Source organism: Aquarana catesbeiana, linkage group LG06, assembly GCF_042186555.1.
Source record: "Aquarana catesbeiana isolate 2022-GZ linkage group LG06, ASM4218655v1, whole genome shotgun sequence".
Classification (NCBI taxonomy): Eukaryota; Metazoa; Chordata; class Amphibia; order Anura; family Ranidae; genus Aquarana; species Aquarana catesbeiana.
In genome coordinates this window covers 412,789,996-412,808,265 of record NC_133329.1, presented here as the reverse complement: position 1 = coordinate 412,808,265, position 18,270 = coordinate 412,789,996, and the positions used below count along the sequence as shown (strand labels likewise).

At 42.4% G+C, this 18,270-nt stretch overlaps 3 protein-coding genes across 3 annotated transcripts in view; all 3 read right to left on the bottom strand.

Moving 5' to 3' along the window:
* The window catches only part of LOC141147296 (protein mono-ADP-ribosyltransferase PARP14-like), a 421,364-nt gene extending 411,285 nt beyond the window's left edge, over positions 1–10,079 (bottom strand). The window contains exon 1 of the mRNA XM_073634505.1: positions 10,047–10,079. The gene's annotated coding sequence lies outside the window, so the exon portion shown is untranslated. The remainder of the gene's footprint in view (positions 1–10,046) is intronic.
* Positions 10,080–10,128: 49 nt separating this feature from the next.
* Positions 10,129–13,693, bottom strand: LOC141148093 (protein mono-ADP-ribosyltransferase PARP15-like). The gene is made up of 4 exons (XM_073635245.1): positions 13,682–13,693; positions 13,347–13,583; positions 10,245–10,466; positions 10,129–10,149 (listed from the first exon to the last, which is right to left on the bottom strand). Exons 1-4 carry the CDS (start codon positions 13,691–13,693, stop codon positions 10,129–10,131), a joined length of 492 nt encoding a protein of 163 aa, XP_073491346.1.
* LOC141147299 (protein mono-ADP-ribosyltransferase PARP14-like) overlaps positions 13,496–18,270 on the bottom strand; it is a 36,183-nt gene continuing 31,408 nt past the window's right edge. Inside the window, exons 10-12 of the mRNA XM_073634508.1 lie at positions 14,982–17,092; positions 14,819–14,887; positions 13,496–13,583 (exon numbers count right to left, since the gene is read on the bottom strand). Coding sequence (XP_073490609.1) covers positions 14,885–14,887; positions 14,982–17,092 — 2,114 coding nt within the window. The 3' untranslated portion in view covers positions 13,496–13,583; positions 14,819–14,884. The remainder of the gene's footprint in view (positions 13,584–14,818; positions 14,888–14,981; positions 17,093–18,270) is intronic.

The window sequence follows — 18,270 nt, the reverse complement described above, 5'->3', positions numbered from 1 at the left end:
GGACCAAGAACTAGCACAAGCCCAGAGTTTGATTTAACCCCTTGTACCCCTGATCCAATATCCAATCTATCAGAACTATCCATTATCAATCTCTCTTCGTACATTTTAAACGAACATGAAGAACAGGTCCTTAAACTAGGTCTCACCTTTTGCCCTGATTTCCAGCTTGATAAATTCCACCTTATTAAAGACCTTCACCTTTTTGCCCGTAGACTCTTATATAAAGTTATCTTTGATAAACCGAAACTAGACACATGTTCAAATGTCAAAATATCCAACCTCCAGTTTAATATGGAGGAACAACAAGCCTATGAGGACCTGATGGCACTTTGGGAGGAGGGACACACGGACGACGACGTCTCTGGCTGCTTGCATCTGCCGGAGTTGTCGGTCGCTGGTGTGTCGTTCCCCCCTCCACAGTCCTATAAACCGAAGTCAAAAAATTTTCCTCTTTTAAGTACTAATCCCAACATCTGGGCATTTGTCACACAAACCTCTCAAGCAATTGAAGAGTCTAACTTTCGTCCCTTTGTATCCTCGAATTTAAATGCAAATCAAAAAGCTGCTATTAAATCTCTTGAATCTAACCAAAAAATAATAATTAAACCCGCCGACAAAAGGCGGGAATTTAGTTATCATGGAAACATCCCAATATATCAATATGTGCAATAAGATTTTATCCAATCGAGATTGGTACCGTCCTATTTCTAAAACTTTAATACAAAATTTCAATATTGAATACTATAACATCATTTTCAAGGCATATCACAAAGGTATCATAGACAAGAACACGTGGGACTACCTTTATGTAAGGGACCCACGAATCCCCACTTTTTACGCCCTACCAAAGGTACACAAATCCATCCTGGAACCTCCAGGACGTCCCATAATATCTGGTTGTCTATGTCTAACGGAAAACGCCAGCAGTCTGGTAGACAGCTATTTACACCCCAACGTTACCTCTCTCTTTTCATACATTAAAGATACCATAGATCTACTAAGAACCATCGAAGGTATCTCACTTCCACCAGGCACCCTTTTAGTTGCACTGGACATTGAAAGTTTATATAACACTATTCCCCATAGTAAGGGCATCGAAATTGTGAGTAACCATTTGTATGAGAGAGGTCCCCCATTTGAGGAATATAATGAATTTGTTCTGGAACTTCTCAACTTTATATTGAGACATAACGTCTTCATGCTTAACTCTTCCCACTACCTCCAGGTGCAGGGGGTTGTGATGGGGACTAAATGTGCCCCATCGTATGCCAACCTGTACCTGGGGGGGGTGGGAAAAAGATCTTTTTTCCAGGGACGACCTGACCCAGCTATTGGAAAAGGTCGTTTCCTGGTACCGCTACATAGATGACGTGTTGTTATTCTGGTCTGGGTCAGAAACGGAGTTGAAAGAATTCTTTAGATTGATTTCTATTAACAACTTTAATCTTTGTTTTACTATGGAACATAGTACAACTGCGATTAATTTCCTTGATCTCACTATCTCCATTGATGCCAATGGAAAATTAGACTCGTCACTTTTTAGAAAACCCTCGGCTGGGAATACTATTCTCCACGCGGATAGTTCACACCCAGGCCCCTTGCTGAAGAGCATTCCCTATAGCCAGTATTTACGCTTAAGACGCAATTGCAGCAAGGATGTAGATTTTCAGACAGCAGCCAAAGACCTGTACAAAAGATTACTATCCCGTGGATATAGTCACTCATGCCTCAAAAGGGCATACAATAGGGTCAAAATACAAAATAGAGACTCGTTACTATTTTCAATTAAACCCCCCCAAAAAATCCGACACGGTAAGATTGATTACCCGTTACTCTAGTCAACATAGAGAAATTAGGAACATCATAACCAAATTTTGGCCTCTTCTATTTGCTGATCCAGTAGTCAGCAAACATATCAATCCTTTTCCTGAAATAACCTATAGACGGGTTCCCTCATTGAAGGACCGTTTAGTCCACAGCCATTTCCAAGATACCTCAAAAAACAAGAAATCTTCTCACATAGGTATTTCTCCATGCGGCAAATGCGACATTTGCCGCTATGTAGAAAATACGTCACAGTTTTTACTTCCTAATGGACAGTGGCACTTAATTAAATTTAATGCCACCTGCCAAACTCCGGGTATAATCTATTTAGCTCAATGCATTTGCGGTGGCTTTTATGTCGGTAAAACGAAACGACCATTCTACAAACGAATTAGAGACCACATAAAACCCATTTTGAAAAAACAAATGGATACAGCTATTGCCAGGCATGTGGGTCTGTACCATAACTTTAATCCTAGAACCATTAAGTTCTATGCCCTGGAGCATGTCCCGTTGGACGAGAGAGGGGGCAGTGTCGATCGGACACTGCTCCAGCTTGAAGCCCGCTGGATTTATGCTCTTCAAGCTACTCATTTTCCGGGCTTGAACGAAAGCCTTAGTTACAGGCCCTTCCTTTGAATGTTAGCTGCCTATGCAACATTCCTTGATGTCATTTTCCATCTGACACCCCCTTCTTTCGTGCCCATTTTGTTCTCCCTTCCCCCCTCCATCATCTTCCCCTCATGGTATTTATATCACATGATTTGTGTCTATTACAAATGTATTTATAATATATTATATAATATATTTTGTAACACATAGTGTACGGTTTGATTCAACATATATTGATGTGTAACCAGGTTTTAATGTGTAATTTTGCTTTAATGCAATCATATTTTGACTTGTATGTAAACGTGTTGTCCCTCTGGAAGTGCCGATCGAGATTGGAAGATCTGTGGTCTCTTCCTACTCGATCGGCTACCCCTCTGGCCCATCTTGTTCGGACCGCTCTCAGCCCGGTCATTGTTGACAGCGGGGAGGGGGGGCTATTGCACCCACACGGACGCCCGGGGCACATCCTTGAGATGTGCCCACCCAGCGCCCTGCATTCCCGCTGTACCGTTTCCATCGTTGGGCACTTCGGAGCCCTTCCCCCCCGTCCTCTTCACCCCGTGACGCGCCTCTTGTGCGGGAGGAGCCGCTGTGCGCAGCAGTGCGCATGTCGGCTTCCTTCGCCCGCGCGTTGCTTTATGGGACTTGAAGTTTGGACGGGGTTTTCGGTCCCTCGGGCATGCGCACTGGTGCCATTACGTCCGCATCGAGCCGGCGTCGTCACATGCCGGCTCGATGGGGAGTAGTATATAAACCGGCACATCTGACAGCTATGTCTGCCAGAGCCGGAGGACGCAAGCCCATATTTTGACAGGGTAAGTGACTGGTTGTTGAACACCATACCCTGCCTCTACTTATGCCTATAATCTCTTCTCCTTACTTTGTTTTTTGAACTCTTGCTGAGTCACAACTGTGTTTACATAGCCTTGGCTGTTACATTTAGTTAATCTCTGCACCTTGAGCTTAAATATATCACTATAGACTCATTATCTGTAAACATTTCTTTAAATTAAACTATTTAGCCCAGTAATTTTTATGTGTAGTGACAATACTCTTTGCTTTTATTTTATTCCTTAGCTTTAACATATCCATTATCCAAACATTCCTGGCAATCAGTATTTCACTATTACCGCTGACCACCTATCTTTGGTTGCAGCTCTAATTAACTCTCGGCGTAAGTGTTAACGGATTGATTTATATTTTTTTTATCCTTTCTTAAATTTAATTAACCCCTGGCATAATTTAACATCTTTCCCTGACACTGAATGTTTATTATTGATATAACAGCTTCTCCTTACTGCTCCCTGTGGTTGCAAACAAGCCCCCTTGCTGTCATGCATGGCTGTGTCTGATTATGCTGGTTCTGACGAGATCTTATAGGGTCAACTTTGGGGGTAAGCCTTTATGGATGCTTCAGAGTGACAACACGTGCTTTTTCATGATATTTAATGCTGTATCAATATTAAAAATTATGTATGTGTGTATATAAAAAAAAACTTTTCTTTTTTCTCTTCTCTCTATTTTTCGTAGAATTACTAAAAGTTTTGGATGACTCACTATATAATTGCATATCCCTTGAAAAAGCAACAAATGCGAAACATGTCGGGCTAGTATGCAATAATTACCATCTGTGAACCTGTAGTGTACACCCCTTTTTTTTGTCATCCCCTATTTTTGACCACCTTGTTTTAATTTTAATCCCAATAGGAATATGTCTGTTACTTTATACAATATATGTGTTTTTTAAAAAAAATGTAAACAATAAAATGCCTTTATTATAAAAGAAGAAAAGATATATAGCTTTTCCTTATGCTTAATATATTTTTATGTGTTTTTTTCAAACACATTTTGAGACCAACAGACAGAGGATGTATCACATACCTCCCCTAATATTTTACATATATATATTTTTAATTTGAAGGGAAATAGCGCCACGTCTACACTCCCATAATCTACCTTTTCCTGTTGTCAGGTTTTATTAGGTGGTAATACCTTGAGGAAAAATTTGCCTGAGGTGTCAGTTTCTGACACCCATGCTCCCATAGAGTATACAACCACTGATCTTCCTTTCTCGACTCCTTTAATGTTATCAGTAATTATTTACAGTTCTTACTATGTGTGTAGGGGGAGTTGGCCACTTTTGTAATTATGAGTCTTTCCTTTATTCCACTCTTTTTAGGCCCTGGTAGATTATACCCCCAATCTTAATAAACTGGTCCACAGGGCCTGATTCCATGCTTGACATCCTGCCCTATTCCAGAGCCAGCAAATGTATTTATCTGCCCATAGAAGCCCCCTAGCCTCAGTTGTATCCCCACAATCTGCAATCTGACAGAAGTCTACCAGTATAGTGCTAGTTATTCCCTCTATAAAAGTTAGATTCAATGTTTTTCCTGTTCTTTCCGAACCCAAAGGTTCCTCTGCTCTTCCATAACGTATAACCCCTCTTATGGATGCCTCTCCTAGAGTCACCAGTAACCCAAGGATAATTACTGTCCCTTTTATCCTAACCAGCTACAGAGTTCCAGCGGATAGGATAGGGGAGTTGGAAGGGGAGGGAGACTTCACCGGTTTGAGACAAGTCCCACTTTGTGTGAGACCTCCCTTTGTAGCCGGACTTTCTGAACCTCTTGTAGCCAACTGGCCCTACTCTACCTGTAAAACCTTTTTGCAATGGGACTGGTGAATCCAGGTAGACCTCTCTCCAATCCTTATCGCAGTAGGGGTAGTTAGGAGCATTTAAAAGGACCATCCCACCTTGGGGAGTACCACTGCTTTTTTCTTATTACTTTTTGTTAAGACCCAATCTCCCACATGCACCTATTCATCTTCTCGAATTGGACCTTCTAGGACAGAACAAAAATCATTAGTACGTCTTTGTCTTAACAGCCTAGACATGTGTTCTGCTAGTGTGTGCTCAGACTCCTCAGTAGGTGTTTCATTTGGTTGTAAGGGTATCTTATATGGCCTTCCATGTATCATTTCAAATGGGTTGAAACCTTCTTTTGTGGGTGTGATATGCATACTGGTCACAGCCACTAGTAGGCAGTGCATCCAATTTTTACCTGTTTCTTCCATAGCTTTCCTCGGTTTGCTTTTTAGAATGCCATTATGTCTTTCCACCAATCCAGCCGATTGGGAATGATAGGCACAATGGTATTTCACTTAAATTTCTATCACTTCTGTCAAATGTATAGTTTTATTTACAAAATGGGGTCCATTATCACTGTCTGTGCCTCTGCACTTCCAGTCGGGAATTCCCCACCCATTTGGTCAGGGTGTCTATGATTAGCAAACATTTTTTCTTCCTTTCACATTTGTCCCATTCAATAAAATCAATGCAAATGTGTTGGAATGGATATTGCGGTGTGGGGAACTTCCCTTTCCAAGGTCTTATGCCTCCCTAAGCATTGTATCTTGCACATATAATCCATTGAGAGGAAAAAGTTTTTTTTAGTAGTTAGTGAAGCCATGGGCTGTAAATACCTTATTTAACATCTCAGTCACCCCCCTGTTTGACACATGTGTTACTCCATGTGTCAATACTGCTGCATACCTAAATAAGGATTTTGGCAATACCAGTTTTCAATCAGGTGACATGTAGATATTATCTATACTTGTGCAACCTTTTGTTATCCAATATTGTTTCTTTGTCTCTAAGGACTGTGTAGTCTACATTATTTCATACCTTAATTTAATGTTCTAAACTCTAAAATACCTCCTAAAGGTTCAATTTTGTACCCATTCATGTAATCAGTAGACATCCCCCCCCCATAAAAAGGAACTCGCCTCATTCTTCAGTTGTGTAGAAGGAGGGGGGGGGGGGGGTGTCATATCTGCACTTGAATTGGGGCTGGGGAAAATAGATACTCTTTATCTAACATGAATGAGCGCAGGATCACAGATCAAACTACCAAAGAAAGCCTTCCTTACTTTGGAGTTGGTAAAAACAATATTCTTTCATTTATTCAAATATAAATCCATAAGTCCACCAAGTATGCAGACATAAAATGTTTCCTAGCGACATTTACATTATTTGACATATATATTCAATATATATAAAAATATTTTTCTTAGACCCCGATATTTTAGCAGAATTAAATAAAACATGAATCCCCTTTTGTATTGTTCCCCTTATTCTCTGGTCCCAAGTGAAATCCAAAGGGTCCCAAAACATTTTTTTTTTTTTAACCCAAACACATATTCTGATTCAGAACTTAGCCTTTTAACTTTATAAATGTACCCCAATATAAACAGCATTGCATCATTAACACTTTACAGTTGAAAATCTGGGAGTTCTAAAAGTAACATATCCACAAAATATTTACTTTAAGACCATTATTCGGACTTTCTTTCCCACCGAAAATCCTAATATTTTTACAGATGCACAAATTAACCTCTGTGTGCTCAAAGGGTTAATGCTGCCCTACTAGTCATCCATCATCATCTCCCTCTCTCTTCTGCTATGTCTGTCAGGCAATCTGCATTTTCTTGTTTCTGAGAAACAGCTTCTTGACCATCATTTTTGTGCTATAAAAGCATCAAGTCTGTTGTATTCCCTTATCTCCTCTCTCTGGGCTTCAAAACTACGGCACGCTTCTCCTAGCAAAGCCCATTCAAATCCCTGTTTCCTTATGGCAGTAAAATTAGCACTCAGTCACATACTGTACACATTTAAAGTAATCAAAACATTCTCAGCCTTTCCTTTTCTCACATTCATCAAACCACTTGACAACTCCACAACATTCTGTTCACTACACAATGTAATCCACCTTCATGTCTCCCATCTACCTCCTCAAAACCATCAACAATTTCTGCCATGTGCTTCCTTTAACACCATGGCATGCTAAAATAATAAAGCAGCCTGGTGTTATCAGTGTACCTTTTTTTTCCTTTTTTTTTTTATGCTCAGTTTCAATATTTACAATATAACTGTATTGTCATAGCTGGTCAAGAGTTAACTTTTTTTACAGACACAATCTCTCACACAGGAATTTGAAACGGAGCAATTCACTCCCTCCTGTAATACAGAAGATTCACACGAGGGGAGGAGGTGAAAAACTGCAGGCTTTAATCTCCCTGTGATGATTTCTCGCACTTATTTATTTTTTACTCAGTCATACTTAGCTATTTTTCTGCTTCTCAAACATTTAGATCACACTTGCGTCTGGTCTAATTCTTTTGCTAGACCCATCAGTGATAAGGCTATAGGATCACCTTTACCTGAAGTTGCAGCTCCAACTGTTTGGTTCCTATGAGTCCGACCGAGGGTTGTCCCCGAACAGGCGGCCCAGATGTAGCACAGTCTCCCAGACAATGTTGTCCAGTGGTACATGAGACGGTGCAGTAATCCAAGACGCCGGCTCCGGTCCAATCCCCATAGGCCATATAGTGCAATGTCACCTGGTATTTTACATATTTATCTGCTCAATACATTGGCTAGCAAGGTGTTGGCTGCCTTACAGAGCGAAGCCATAAGACAATTAAACCAAGTATCTCTTTAAGCTTTTGCAAAGTTTCCTGCTTCTCTGCCAGCTTCCAATCTGTCACTGATAGGCAAATAGGCTACAACACGAGTTTTACAGGCACACAGAACATGAGATGTGAATAAAGATTTTTTGCTGGTTATTTAAACTCCTATTATCAACCCATACCTTTTTTGATCTTTGGGTCCTAACAATTTAAATTTATCCATCAAATCCTGACACTTTTACAATTAGTTTACTATTGAATCCAAATTTCCCTATAAAGCCCTGTGTCCCTAAAGAGGAGTTCCAGTCTCCCACTTGGCACATCAGGAACACAGCAGCCTCAATAGCAGGCACAAAACATTCTTTCACGGAGACTATTCCCCATTGTCAGCGCCAGACGGGTCTCTCATTTACCTATAAAACACTGGGATAATGACCCTCAGCCCACGGTAACAAAAGGAATACAAGAAGTGTAAAAATATCATCACTCCCCACACTATATAGGGAGAATCAAAAAATAATTAACTTGTCTCTGCAGTACTGTTTTTTTTTTTTTTTCAATAAGGTTACAGCATCAACAGAAAGGTTAACCATGAGAAATGAGAAACTAAACACACAGAAGAAAGTTAGTCTTGTTATCTTCCTAGATCACATAAGTGCTTACATCATCGGGCAATCCACCTCCGACGATGACGTCAGGCATTCACCCTCTGACGTTCAGTATACCTCAAATCTTTTTTTTATCTGTCCTGGACAGCGGGTAACGCTATTTTTTACCTTAGACAACGCTCCCAAGTGTCTCCGTCTTCGCACACTGGATTATTAAGATATTATACAATCAATACCAGTGTCGGCAATTACAACACATTAAACCAGAATCAAACAGAAAGAGAAGAAAAGACTCTTAGAGAGTATTAAGAATAAGTTAAATTATCTTACCTCTCAAACACCAGGAGGACTGGATCACGAAGTTCGAAACCAGACAGTGGATCTGGGTCTCAGGCCGCTGCCCCTATTTCACCACTAACGTTGAGTGGGGGGACTTTTAATTCTCAGTGAGCTTTGAGGTCCAATACTCACCAAAGTTTTTGTCGGGACCATCTGACCCGAAATGCACTTGTTGGTTCCGGCTCGGAGGACCAAAAATGTTGGGATTACTCTCCTCTTGTGATCAGTCGAACTCCAGATGTATTGAAAAGCAGACAATTTATTTCAGATGTGTCACACAAATGGATGATGCTTACAAGCCAAAAAATGCAGTAAGAATCATACAAAGAGAAGTACATCCCCCCTCCTAATACCTACAATAATATAGCTATAACGTTTCTATTGGCTGAGGAGACACAGATAGCGTGCCTGGTACAAAATGGTACTTTATTTCGCTAATTAGTGTTTCCTGCAATTCTTGTTCTACCATATATGGTTAAGCCTAATCATCTTACAACTTACTATGGAGTTAGTTAAAGCAAACGATACAGCAAGTTAATACAACAATGTGCTCAGAAGTCATCTTAAGAAAAGTCTCAGGGTTATTGTTTTTCTAATAGTCACACAATAAACATTTAAAACTTTTCTAACAGCACACTACACCACAGAGGAGGAGACACAGCACACTACACCACAGAGGAGGAGACACCGCACACTACACCACAGAGGAGCAGAGACCGCACACTACACCACAGAGGAGCAGAGACCGCACACTACACCACAGAGGAGCAGAGACAGCACACTACACCACAAAGGAGCAGAGACAGCACACTACACCACAGAGGAGGAGACACCGCACACTACACCACAGAGGAGCAGAGACCGCACACTACACCACAGAGGAGCAGAGACAGCACACTACACCACAGAGGAGCAGAGACAGCACACTACACCACAGAGGAGCAGAGAAGGCACACTACACCACAGAGGAGCAGAGACAGCACACTACACCACAGAGGAGCAGAGACAGCACACTACACCACAGAGGAGCAGAGACAGCACACTACACCACAGAGGAGGAGACACCGCACACTACACCACAGAGGAGGAGACACCGCACACTACACCACAGAGGAGGAGACACCGCACACTACACCACAGAGGAGCAGAGACAAAACAAAATTCACATTATTTTATTTGGAAGTCACTCACTTGAGCTTTCCTTGTTACTCCCGGTCTTTTTTTCGAGTTCAGCTGAGAATGCCTGATCACAGAGAATTATAGATATAATATACTATTTGCTGATCACAGGGATCTTAGGGAATATAACAGTTATAAAGGTTTATCATGTCTGTGTACGGGAGTGTATACCAGTGGTCAGGGTCAGGTGGCATATATCGGTTTCCTTACCTTTATGGTTTCAGAGTCTTTGGGGTGCAGCAGGATGTTCACCTCCTTCAGATGGACTGGTTTGTTTTTGCTGCTAAACTTTAGAATTTGTTCAAACATTAAAGCAGCGACAGTAGATCTGGGAAAGGCGAGGGCCCCGGTCCCGATCGCCGGGAAGGTTATGGAGCCCTTCTTCCTCTTCTCCGCCTCACTTAGACACCTCTTTATGATGTCACTTATTGTCTGTCAAAAATAATACAAATATTAGTTATTAACATTACTTATATGTCCCTGTAACCTGTGCGTTGGGTTGAAAGCTTAAACAAAGTGATGGGTTTTGCCAACTATCGTCTTTGCACTATAAAACACCTCCACCTGTGTAATGAAGAGGAGAGAGGGGGAGGTGTCTGTAGTCCAAATCACAAGTAAAAGGTGACAATGCTTTTCCTTCATAAGAACAGTATGGTGAGTGCTGTCACCCAGAGACAGGAAGTGTGTTACTGGCAGGATCACCAGGTGAAAATAAAGGGAAAAATGCCTGAAAATAAGAGACCTCATGCAGCCACCACATCTAAGGACCAGTAAGCTGCAAAGTATGACGTCTTTGTTCTTGAGTTTGGAAGCTTCAAAGTTGAATTCCAAACTAAACCTAACTACTCCTAAAAATGTCCCCTACCCATTCCTAACACCTATGCTGACTAACCTGTGTAAGTATGGGTGAAGACCTATATTCTATCCACTGACGCCCCAACTGAGATTAGCCCAGATGCACCCGGGGCGACTTTTACAACCAGCTCTAACACACGCTGGTTTTGATCCCGCTGACAGAGCTGATCATTCTGGCAGGGGTTGCAATGCTCACATCTGTGTGGACAGAACCTAAGGGAAGAAACATTGGCCAGTTTTGGCCATGGCAAAATCTATTCCAAGAGTCTGTGTCTGCCGTCCTTCGCTTACTTAGGCCAACAAGGCTGAAACGCATTAACATCAGCTGTACAAACAGTGTGTCTTTTATGGAGCATTACTAAATCTGAAGACTTTAAGAGCATGTATAAAGTTCTAGATCACCTTCTTCTATAACTGTGTTTGCAACCCATCCTGCCCCCGACAGCTCAATGGGAACTCCTTACTTTATTGGGTTGTACCACCTTATCTCTACTCTATGACTTATGAAGTGGGTGCAATTGCTTAAAGGCTGCAGGCAGCCGGGTACAGCAGTAAAGCCCTACGATATCCCATGTAAAGGAGAAAGAACTGATGTACACTCATGCCCAGCCTATACCTGGAGAAATCCTTGTAACAGCCGGTTATGGGAAGTCAGTGGTGTTGTTGGAGTGGTGGTGATTAGGGATGAGCCCACCCCCCTCTGACGCACGGTGACTTGACAGGGACTTCCCTGTGACGTCACGGGGATTGCCACAGGGAAGTCCCGTCATGTCCCGTGCGTAAGAGGGGACGGGGTCACCGGGTGGCCCCGCCCCCCGTTATTTAAGAACCATCAGATGAGGAGACGCCGCCACACAGCGGGAGCCTCCCTCAATGCCAGCATGGGTGCGGAGCGGCCCGGAGAAGAAAATGAAGAAGAGAAGAAGAAAGAAGAGAAGAGGATGAAGAAGAAGATGAAGAGAAGAGCGGGAGCCTCCCCTCATGCCATGGGTGCGGAGCGGCCCGAGGAGAAGAAGATAGAAGACGCCGCGGAGGAGATGCTGGACGAGAACGCCGGAGGAAGAACCAGAAGAGCCAGAAGAACCAGAAGAAGATGAAGGAAGATAGAAGAAAGAAGAAGCATTTAAATAAAGGAATTGTCAAAAACTGTCTCTTGTCATTTTTAACATTTTTGACAGTTTTTTAGTGAAATGGTAGGGGTAAGTACCCCCTTACCATGTCACACAGGGGGGGGGGCCGGGATCTGGGGGTCCCCTTGTTAAAGGGGGCTTCCAGATTCCGATAAGCCCCCCGCCCGCAGACCCCCACAACCACCGGCCAGGGTTGTGGGGATGAGGCCCTTGTCCTCATCAACATGGGGACAAGGTGTTTTGGGGGGCTACCCCAAAGCACCCTCCCAATGTTGAGGGCATGTGGCCTGGTACGGTTCAGGAGGGGGGGGGCTGCACTCTCGTCCCCCCCTCTTTTCCTGCGGCCTGCCAGGTTGCGTGCTCGGATAAGGGTCTGGTATGTATTTTTGGGGGGACCCCACGCCTTTTTTTTTTTTTGGCGCGGGGTTCCCCTTAAAATCCATACCAGACCTGAAGGGTCTGGTATGGAATTTAGGGGGAACCCCACGTCATTTTTTTTTTTTTAATTTTGGTTCGGGGTTGCCCTGTGGGGAATTCCCATGCCGTTTTTATCAATGAACTTCTATGTGTATTGTCGGCAATGCAATAGCCGCGGGTAGTTTTAAATGGCTTTTTTTCCTTCGAAATGTCATTTTGCTGTCAGACTGTTTTAAACACAGGAAACATGCGCCCCTTTACAGGCATACTATAGACACCCCCCAGGTACGAAATTTAAAGGGATATTACACTTTTATTGTTTGACTTTAAGCATTATTAAAATCACAGCTCCTGAAAAAACGGCCGTTTTTAAAACTTTTTTTTGCATTGATCCATGTCCCCTGGGGCAGGACCCGGGTCCCCAAACACTTTTTATGACAATAACTTGCATATAAGCCTTTAAAATTAGCACTTTTGATTTCTCCCATAGACTTTTAAAGGGTGTTCCGAATTGTTGAACAGCCAATGTTCGAGTCGAACATGAGTTCGACTCGAACTCGAAGCTCATCCCTAGTGGTGATCCATTACAAGGGTCAGTCAGAGTGGTGACCAGGCAGGTTCCTTCAGTATACCAGTCAAAACATCCTGTATCACATTTGTTAAGAAGACACCCCAACATGTCTATGTACCCATGTAGCGCAGTCACCTTCATCCAACCACCATGGAATGTGTAGATGTTGATTGTCCAAGAAGAGGACAGAAGGTGTGAGAGGTGTGGACCTCCCTGTTTTAAAAACTGTGGCTTGGATAACTTGCCATATGTCTTCAACATTACAAAACAAGTAACTGCTACCAGATACACCATCACCTAGATAAAGGAGAACCTTCACAGGCATGTTTGTATTCTTACCTTCTTAGCAGAACCATTGGCACCATCCCACTGTGGAACCACAACATGAATGACTGTGTCACAGGCCAGGTTACAGCCATCTGTAACAAATATGGAGCCTTCCTTCACCTCCTTTCCTTGTCTCTCAGTATTCAGGAGATTCTGGAGGTTGTTCCCGGCCTTCCCAAACAGAGCCTTGGAGACGGCTCCAGAACTAAGATCGAGCTCCTTCCCCACACTGTTCACAACCACGTTAGTCTACAGAAAGGAAATAAAAATATAATCATTATTGTACTGATCGCTCAGATCACTTCTGCCCCTTTAATGGTCACCTGAAAAGATGAAGTCGCAGATACCGATTTTGCCATCAGAGATTCCGGTGCGACTTTCTTTATTTTATAATGAATTGTCTTTGAAAGTATAATTAGGAATCCTTTATTGTCCAATGACAGGATAGGGGTGTGTCCTGGACCAGGCTGTCTCGGGGGAAGTGTTGGATCTAGCTAAAGTGATACTAAACACACACACTGTATAATGTACATTCTCCCTTCTATTTCTGTATATGGATGACGGCACTGTAAATATTTTAATTTATAAAAGAAAAATCTAAGTTCCTTTTTTACTATTGGATATCCAGCTGTCACATGACCCAACTCTCTCCCAGCTTATAAGCAGGGAAACATAAGCAGGAGGAGTTTCTAGTCCTCTGCGGCTGGTCACATGTTCAAAAAAAGAAAAAAAAACAATTAATATCTATAAACTGTTTTAAATTGTAATTCAAAAGTACAGTATATTTGAAATCAAATCTTTAATATTGTTTGACAATTACATGGTGTGGGCGGATTTTTGCCAGTCACAGGCTGTCACGCCCCACCAGCCTGTGTCTTACAATAAGAGGGAGGTGAAGCCTCCATCAATCAAGATGTGTTATCCCGCCCCCATTGCATTTAGCTGGTTAGTGGACACTAACCAGCTAAGAGGGAGGAAGAGGGAGGGAGTGGGTGGTCATTTACCACTGTGTATACACCCACATGTGTGATTTTATAGTCACATGGGCTGCTCAGATGTGATAGGGAGGAAATGCTCAGCATAGAAACTCACTGAAAACGGAGAATATGCAGAGCTGCCAACACTGCCCTGCAAAATCCCTAACTGCACTGGGGACATGCACAGGAGGGGGAGATAGAGAGCAGCAGGATCAATCAGGTTTTTTTTCAGAATACAGAGAAGGAAGCTCATAGTGACTGAGTGAGTATGAACAGCATGGAATACACCAATTATTTTTATGAATGTGGGTTTAGTGACACTTTAATCTCCAAGTCATTTTACGCATGGTGTGTGCATATATCCCCTCGTCTTACATTCTGGTAGCTATATGCGTAATATCCTGTTTATTTGATATGCCTTTATTTATACTCAGTAAAAGAAAAAAATGTTGTAACTGCTTAAAAAAAAAAGTCTTAGCTTGCTTTAGGGCTTTATTTGTTCCTCACCTACTTAAAAGTCCATCTACATCCAAGCCAACCCCGTCCACAGGGCAGCAACGCCGCTGTGCGATTTCACTGCAGAACAAAGAGCACTGTCATCTTTTTACAGAAAGTGGAAAAATAATGGATCTGCTGGTAGAATGACCCCACAATAGTAGATAATACTTACCGTTGTATCCTCAATATTCCTGTGTACGACATCGACGTGCACTCCTTCTTTAGTCACCACCATGGAACGATCACCCTTTCTTATGGTTTCCTCTTTATTTGAAGTCTTCTTCCAGTGAGGTTTTTTCTTAGATTTATTTGGGGTGACCTGCACATTCTCCTCACCGTACTCTTCCTTCAGGAACTTAGTTAAAGTCTTTAGTGTGTGGTCATCGTTGTCTACAAGGTGGATATTTTTGATGCTCTTGACCCCTCCTTCATTTTCTGTGTATTGTTTGATGGCTTTCAGAATATTCTCCACACATATGTCTGCAGGAATTCCAGAGACTATAAAACTGGCCACAGAGATTGCGGCAGAGTTGAGAACATTCTCTGCGGCTGCCTCCAAGCTGCGGGTGATCACTTTCCGCAGAAGCCGCTCAGATTTATATTTATATTTATCCTTTTCACTGTATTTAGGGCCAACTGCATGGATCACCTTCTTGCAGGGCAAGTTCTCCACATCTGTTATCTCATTCTCCCCCGGCTCCAGCTCCCCTTGTTTCTGAACAATGCGTTCACATTCTTTCTGAAGTTTGGGCCCTGCTGCTTTCAGCAAAGCCAGTGCTGGTCCCCCACTGGGCTTTAAATCTTTATTTGATGCAATAATGATAGCATCAGCTCTGTGTTGGCACAGGTCACCTTTATATAGAGCCAATGTGACTTCATTTTGGAAGTTGACTTGGCAAAGAGGTTCAGCTTGGCTAGGCTGATGACCTGAAATTTTGGTATCACCATCCTTCTGAAAATATATCGCGCAACCATATTTATTCTTTGCTGTACTAATGTACATGTCTTCATTGTCAATGCAGAATTTTTTGGCTCCAGGTTTATCGATGTTCAGTGTGTCAGAGTGAAGTGTAGAATCCATTCTTGCTACACAGACTACAGTGTTCTTCCCCACAAAGTCTTGGATCTGCCCGTAGGCTTCTTCTACAGATGAAGATAGACCGGTGATCACCACTTCATTTCCTTTCTTCCCAGGGAGCTCCTCTATGGAAACTTTCATCTCGTCAGCATTACACATCTCATTTAGAAGAGACTTTAAATTTCCCCACTCCGGACTCTGAGTGACATTTTTATCCTCAAGAGCAACCCGCTTACAGACCATTTCTTTCTCTAAAATTTCTTCAGCATTTTTCAGATCTTTATCAGTGTAACCAACTAACATGACCGCATTATCTTCCACCTGAAACATTGCTTTAATGTTGTTGTGAAAAAGGTTACGAGACATTTCTTCATTGTCCACTGCCATCAGAAACTGGATGATGCTTGGATCACGATTAATGGATTTGGACTTCAGGTCCTGCCTAGTATTGATAATTTCACGTTTGGCAGTGAGCACTTCATCTTTTGGCCCATAGAGTTTGACTGACGTAGTAGCTCCATCATAACTAATCTTCAAATGTGGGCTGTCTTCCTTGATGCTTTTCTCCAGATCATGTGCCAACATTATTTTCCAAGCTGCAGGTTCAAGAGGCACCTTATCCTCCACTGTGCACAGTTGTCTAGTGGTTTCTTCCACCAGTTTTTTAAATATTGGCTCAATCTTCTCAACATCCTCTGAAATACCCACAATGAAAGCCTTCTCTGCAGCTAGGTCTGGTTTTATGAGGACTCCATCATATGGTGAACTGGAGACCTTCTTCCTGATATCTTCCCACACTGGTGGCTTCAGATCATATTCTATGACTTTATACTTCGACATTAAAGGTGAGAACTCTGCCTGAACTTTATTGCTCCAGGTTGGTGCTATCTTTGACAAGGTGCGTAGATGAGCAGAAAGGTTGCTGGGAAAGGATAGTGTAATGAGTGGTTTGGGGTCTCCTGGGTTTGGCCATTTCACTTCACAATAGTGATCTGTCATTTGCTTCTCTATACTTTGTTTTATTTCTTCATTGTTAAAGATAAACTCCAGTATTTGTGCACATATAGGACATTCTACAGGTCCAGGTGTCATGATATCGTTATTTTTCTTTCCGTACAGCCATTGGCCAATAGACGGGTAATACGGGTAAACAGAGAGGACTGAGTTGTGAAACATATGCCGCTTTGTCAAAAATGTCTTTACAACTGCAACAAATAGATGAGAATTGTATTAGAAACACATAGTGGCTCATGGACAGCTCTTTGTTCAGTTTTGGTCATGGCCTTCATATCATTTAGAACTGGAGCAAAACATTTACTAAAACTGAGTCTCAGATTTGGTAGAATGCAGTGTGAAGGGTACACATGATCTGCTGTACAATGTAGCAAGACAGAGTTGGTCTAAACCAATATTCTCCAAACTGCCGACTGCAGGCCAGATGCAAATCTTTGCTTGCTTTTAATCCAACCCTTGGGGGCATTGTTCCCTCCACTGATATAAAGCACTATTCCTTCCACTGACACAAACAATGGGGTGCTTTTCCTCCCTCTGATTCTAATGATGGGGCACAATTACTCCCACTAATACCAATGATGGGGCACTATTCCTCCTCCTACTGACTATATGCAGTATGTAATATTTATTCCCGCTAACCACCCAGTCTTAAGACATTGTTTACTCCCAGTGAAACTGGGGCAGTTTCTACTTCCACTGGTCACAGTCTGCCCCCCTAATGCCTGAAGGACTGAAAACTGGCCATTTGTTTGGAAATTTTGGAGATCCCTGATCTAAATTGTTAGTAAGCTGGATATATAGAGACACTTTTTAATGGGGCAGCAAAAGCTCTGATATTGGACCATTGTCTAAATCAAGGACTAACCCATGAACATCCAAGGGCCATACAGAGTTTTACTTCTATTGAATAACACTGTTCCATAAATGGTTGGACAACAAAGAGAGCCTTCCACTTTCCACCACCACAGCACCCAAGATGGGTGCCTCTACTGCCTCTGTGTTGACCATCCAGAGGAGGATGTAAGAGGTCCTATGTACTGTATCCACAGTTCCTTCACTGATAAACACACCTGTTGGGGACCCTTTGCCTAATAAATTTCTCACTGCCTGACTTCAAGCTACCAAAGGCATTTTCAGGAAATTTCTAAGCACATCTCCATCTCTTCCCGCAGTGCCATCCTGTCTGACCCCAACTCTGGCTTCATCAATATCAACTCCTGCCTGATACACTCATACCAAAACTCGAAAAGGTGAGTACACTACTATGGACCTTGCTTTGATTTAATTCTGCTCTCACTATATACTTAAAATTCCAGTAAAAGGGTCAGTGCACCCAAATCTGGTCACTTAATGTTTGCTAGTTGCTGGA